General features: G+C 43.7%; 1 protein-coding gene across 1 annotated transcript in view; it reads right to left on the bottom strand.

The window, feature by feature from the left end:
* The window catches only part of WWP2 (WW domain containing E3 ubiquitin protein ligase 2), a 135,196-nt gene that overhangs the window by 111,999 nt on the left and 17,150 nt on the right, over nt 1–6,047 (bottom strand). The window contains exons 3-4 of the mRNA XM_077755471.1: nt 5,894–6,041; nt 5,425–5,546 (exon numbers count right to left, since the gene is read on the bottom strand). Coding sequence (XP_077611597.1) covers nt 5,425–5,546; nt 5,894–6,041 — 270 coding nt within the window. The remainder of the gene's footprint in view (nt 1–5,424; nt 5,547–5,893; nt 6,042–6,047) is intronic.

Raw genomic sequence — 6,047 nt, 5'->3', positions numbered from 1 at the left:
TGCTGAATATATGCTGAAGATAAAAAACTCAAATCATTGGGGGTAATAATCACAGACAGAGTATTCAATAAGCAGTGCTAAACAATCAGTTAACTATGTTGGAAAAATTAAATTAAATCCCAGGGCACCTGGGTGGTTCAGTTAGTTGAGCATTCAACTCCTCCTGGTTTCGGCTCATTTCATGATCTCAGGAGTTCAAGCCCCAAGTCAGGCTCTGTGCTAGCAGAGTGGAGCCTGCTTGAGATTCTCCCTCTCCCTCTCTCCCTTTCTCTCTCCCCCCCTCCCTCTCCCTCTCTCTCTCTCTCCACCCCCACTCTGTTTCTCTCAAAAATAAACACTTCAGAAAAATACAGGGCGCCTGGGTGGCTCAGGCGGTTGAGCATCTGGCTTCAGCTCAGGGCACGATCTCACGGTTCGTGGGTTCGAGCCCCGCATCGGGCTCTGTGCTGCCAGCCAGCTCAGAGCCTGAAGCCTGTCTTTGGATTCTGTGTCTCCCTCTCTCTCCGACCCTCCCCTGATCATGCTCGCTCTCTCTCTCTCTCTAAAATAAATAAAAACATCTTTTAAAAAATAAAACAAAATAGAGGCGCCTGGGTGGCTTAGTTGGTTAAGCATCCGACTTTTGCTTACGTCATGATCTCGCGGTTCGTGGGTTCAAGCCCCACGTCGGGCTCTGTGCTGACTGCCAGCTCGGAGCCTGGAGCCTGTTTCAGAGTCTGTATCTCCCTCTCTCTCTGAGCCTCCCCTGCTCACGCTGTCTCTCTCTCTCTCTCTCTCTCTCTTTTAGAAATAAAAATATTAAAAAAATAAATAAAATAAAATTAGATCTCTATTCACACTGTACACAAAAATAAAATTATTTAAAGAATTAAATGTGAAAAAAAAATCACAATGAACACGTAAAAACTAAAGGTGACTATTTACGTGATCTCAGAATGGAGGAAAGGCTTTCATAAAGGAAAAGGCTACAAATACAAAGGGTGAAAGATTCAGCTACAAGTTTAAAACATCTCTTCGGAAAATAGGAAAATAAACTACAAAATTAAGACACAAATGAAAAACTAGAAAAATATTTCCAAATTATAAGACAAAGAATAACAGCCTTAACACAAAGAACTCTTTGAAAACTAAAAGAGAAAAATGCATCCTTTGATATAAAAATGAACAAAGGACGTCAATAAGGCAATAAACACACTCTAAAAATACTCATCTTCTTCAATAAATCACAGCATCATAAAGGTAGAGTGAAATTAGGGGAACTTGAGAGACGTAACAACCAAATTCAATGAGTGGACCTCGTCTGAATTCAGGTTCAAACAAACCAACTTGAAAATGACACTTACTGGGGCGCCTGGGTGGCTCAGTTGGGTAGGTGCCTGATTTCAGCTCAGGTCATAATCTTGCGGTCTGTGGGTTCGAGCCCCACGTCAGGCTCTGTGCTGACAGCTCAGAGCCTAGAGCCTGCTTCGTATTCTGTGTCTCCCTCTCTCTCTGCCCCTCTCCCGGTAGCACTCTCTCTCTCTCTCAAAAATAAAATAAAAACATTTAAAAAAAGAAGAAGAAAATGACAGAGATAAACAGTTGAAACTGAACCGGAACTGAGTATCAGGTGATCATAAGGAATTCATGCCAACATTGCGAGGTGTGATAATAGTATGGTGATCATAGACAAAGATACCCTTTCTGTTTCCTCCCTGAGCTCAGCCCTAACTCGCAAAGACATGGCTAAACGCACCAGGAACGTCAGAATCATCGGTAAATGCAGGACCCGTGATAGTGCCTCCTGCAGGAAAACGGTGAGGAAGACTGAAATACGCCGGCACGCCAAGTCCACTGGCTCCTTCTGTGGCAAAACCAAGATGAGAAGATGAGCCGCAGGGATGTGGCATTGTGCGTCCTGCATGAAAATGGTGGCCAGTGACCTGCCAAGCGTGCGTCCATCTGCCGTACACCGTCACAGCAGAGTTGGCCCCCAGAAGCCTGAGGACTTGCGAGCAGCGCAAGCCCCAGCCCTGGAACACTACTAGTCCATGTGCTCATCTGCGACAAATGGGTAATTTCTGTAGCACAGTGAAGTGAAACACTGGGACAACATCCTTTACGAGAGGCATGCTGAAGAATCGAAAATATAACACCGGGACATCTGTAATTTACTTGGAAATACTACAACCAAAAAAGAGAAATAGACGAAGCAAATCTGGCATAATGTTAATTATCAAACAGGCAAAAAATACCTACATATACATATACTTATATATGTGTATATAGATAGATAGATAGATAAGCGAATAAATGTCAAGATGCAGTAGAAACTAACAGTCTTGGTCACAGCTGATGGGACGGTAAATTGGTAGAACTTGGTAGAACTTTTCTGGAGAGTAATCTTGTAACATGTGTCAAATGTCACAAATATGTGAAAAATGTTTAGACCTTGCAAATCCATCTTCAATAATTTTTTTTTAAGAGATAGAGTGAGAGAGAGCCAGGGAGAAGGGCAGAGGGAGACAAAGAGAGAATCTTAAGCACACTCCACCCTCAGCGCAGAGAGTCCAATATGGGGCTTGATCCCCCAACCCTGGGATCACGACGTGAGCCGAAATCAAGAGTCAGACACTCAACGAAATGAGCCACCCAGGCACCCTCATCTTCAGTAATTTATCACAAGTAAACTATCAGCAATGGACACCAAGACTTATATATAAATATATGTTTACCACAGCATAATTTATGACTGTGCAACACTGAAAACCACCCCAGTGTCTAAACTTAAATTTCCACGCAACTACCTGAGAGACTACTAGTAGGCAGTCATCAAAAAGAACATTTTGGAAGAATAACTAAAGCCATACCAATATATTTTATGGTGTAGCAGCTATGGAAAACAGTATAGTGGTGCCTTAAAAAATTAAACATAGAATTACCATATGACCCCACAATTCTGCTTCTTGGCCACAGACCCAAAAGAACGGAAAGCAGGAACCTAAACAGGTATTTGTACCCTCGCATTCATAACAGCACTGTTCACAACAGGCCAAACGTGGGAGCAGCCCGAGTATCCCTGGATGGGTGAGTGGATAAACTAAATGTGGATGCACATAGGACAGAATATTATCTGGCCCTAACAAGAAGGGAGATTCTGAAACATGCTACAAACTTACAGGTGCCTTGAGGATCTTATGCTGGTACAATAAGCCAGATAGAAAAGAACAAATACTGTAATGAGGTAGCTAGTCAGATGCACAGAGAAAGTCGAATGGGGGGCAGGGTGGAGGGAAGAGAAGAATTGAACTGTGTAGTGGGTACAGAGTTGGAGCTTAAAGTTTTGAAGACAGGGCACCTGGATGGTGCAGTCAGTTAAGGGTCTGACTTTGGCTCCGGTCATGATCTCAGTTTGTTAAGTTCAAGCCCCTTGGCAGGCTCTCCACTCTCAGCACAGAGCCTGCTTCAGATCTTCTATCTCCCTCTCTCTCTCTCTCTGCCCCTCCCCTCCCATGCACACATATGTGTTGTCTAGGTCAAAAATAAACATTTATGAATAAATAAATAAACTGAAGATGGATGACAGTGATGGCTGCACAACAAGGTGCATGTACTTAATTGCCACTACGCTGTCCACTTACAAATGGTTAAGATGATAAATTTTACGTTACATGCATTTTATCACAATTAGAAATAAATAAGTAAAGATATATTAAGGGCGCCTGGCTGGCTCAGTCAGAAGAGCATGCGACTCTTGAACCTGTGGTCATGGGTTTGAGCCCCACACTGGGTATAGAGATTACAAAAAAATAATAATAATAAGCAACTTTAGAACAAAACAAAGAGTGGTGCTTGGGTGGCTCAGCTGGTTGGGCATCCGACTTTGGCTCAGGTCATGATTTCATGGTTCTTGAGTTTGAGCCCTAGACTGGGGATTCACTCTCTCCCTCTCTCTGTGCCCCTCCTCTGGTGGCACACACGTGCGCTCTTTCTCTTTCAAAACAAACCCGAAAAAAATGTTTTAATAAAAAAAGATATACTAATACATTTTAAAGATAAAAGGGCATGTTATAAAATAATATGTTTACGTATGGTCTCAATTTTGTTTCAGGGATGTCTTAAATATTTACATGTGCACACAGGAAAAAAGGCCCAGAAAAAAATACATATCAAAATGTTAGCAATTATCACTAAGCGCTGTGGTTTATAGGAGAATTTTATTTTCTTTGTATGTCTGTGTGATTGTGTGTAATTTCCAGTTTTGCTATAATGACTTGTATAATCAAAAGCAAAAGTATGGTGACACAACAAATAAAGAAGAAAGGACACTCATACTAGCTCCTGACCCTAACGTGACAATGTCCACAAGTGTATCTCCAAAGGACATAATAAACATAACCCTCCTTGAGAATCAAAGTATAAAAGGCAGGCTAGAGTTTGGGAAAATAAAAACCAGCTCAGAAGATAAACCATCAGGAAGTTCCCTGCACAACGAGAATAGAAGCGTATTCCTAGTTTTAAATAATTCCTGAAACTGCAGTGGGCGCCCCACATCTCTGTGTCCCCAGCGGAGAGGGAGAAACCAGGGGAGCCTCAAATACCACTCGAATGGCCTGTCAGAAAGAAAAGCCTCTTCAATCCATGCAGCTTTCACCCGGGACTCAACACTCCCCACCCCCACATCCCTCTTAAGCTAAATCCACTTTCAGAAAATATTTTCTAGACAGCAGACATCAAGAGAAAAAGGAGCCTTTCTTTCCATGGCGTTCCCTCGCCACATATGGTACTGCTCTCAATAGAGGCTTTATGAGGGAGGGTCCAGATATCACAGCCACGGGTTATGCCACTGACCACAAGCAGCAATAAATAGACATTAGGGTTTAGATTTCCATGCAGCAGAGGCACCCTGAATAATTAAGACAGAGCTTCCAGTGCATTCCAATATCCAGTAAACGTTTACTGAGTGCCTACTAAGTACAAGGCACTACCTGTAATACCATTTCCCCCTCCACACAAACACACAAATACATGCAGCTTCTCTGTTCCATTCAAGGACTCAGACCAGCAAACTAAGGATATGGGCTGGAGGCATTTGATGGTTTGATTCAACATGTCACGTGTCTCCTGGATTGAGAAAAGAGGGTCAGAGGCAGAGGGAAAGCATTCATCCTTGAGAAAGGATCAAGGGGACACATCACTGCATCCCAGCACTAGAGCCCGAGGACAAAGGAGGCTGAATCCCATAGTGGAGGCAGAGAGGAGCTCTCACTTTCCTAAAACTCCAAGGGCAGCATCCACAGGGGACAGCGTCCCCGCAGCCCCTGGTCCTGGAGGAAACTGCATCTCCAGGTCTCTCCATGGTGTGTGAGAGAAATCCAAGCCTTCTGAATTCTTCCCCCCAAACCCACAAATGAATCATGTCGGCCACCCCTTCATCATACGTACTTTTGCCCCCATTGTTCTTCAGGACATTGGAGAGGTTGACAGAGGCGGTGCCTAGCAGTTCATTTCTCAAAGTATGGCAGCTCCAAACCTTCAAATCTAAATGACTCTGGGCCGTGACATTCCTGGAAAACAAATACTTGATTCATCACATCCAAGTACACTGGCCACTCCTACAGCTTAGAAGAAAACAGATAAACTATACTGCTGACATCTTGGAGGGAGGGGGGAACCTCAAACAGGAAGACACTCACGTACATCCTTTCCCCCACAAAGCTGACCCTGTAACCATCTAGCTAATAATGAACGCTCTGTGAGCTCAATGATGTAGAAACACCTGAAGAGAGGCACCTTGGGTACCAAAGGCAGAAGAGTTTGAGGCATCACAGGAAACCTGGATCTCCCACAACCCCCTTGGAGAGCCTTCTCTCTTTCTCCCATATTACTGTAAAGAGAAGGGACTTTCTCTTACAAAATGATGATCTCATTCCAGAGAAGCTCCGAGCTCCCAATTCGCTTCCCAGTCTTCTTGGTCTCACTGGGGAGTCCATCCACTGCCACCTCCACAAATGAGTTAATTCGAGGTTGACGATTATGCACCTTGGGCTTTGCTGACACCACTGGAC

This window comes from Crocuta crocuta, unplaced genomic scaffold (genome assembly GCF_008692635.1).
Source record: "Crocuta crocuta isolate KB4526 unplaced genomic scaffold, BGI_CrCroc_1.0 scaffold152, whole genome shotgun sequence".
In the NCBI taxonomy this organism is placed as follows: domain Eukaryota; kingdom Metazoa; phylum Chordata; class Mammalia; order Carnivora; family Hyaenidae; genus Crocuta; species Crocuta crocuta.
Note: the sequence above shows the minus strand (reverse complement) of the source record. Positions and strands in the feature narration are given on the sequence as shown.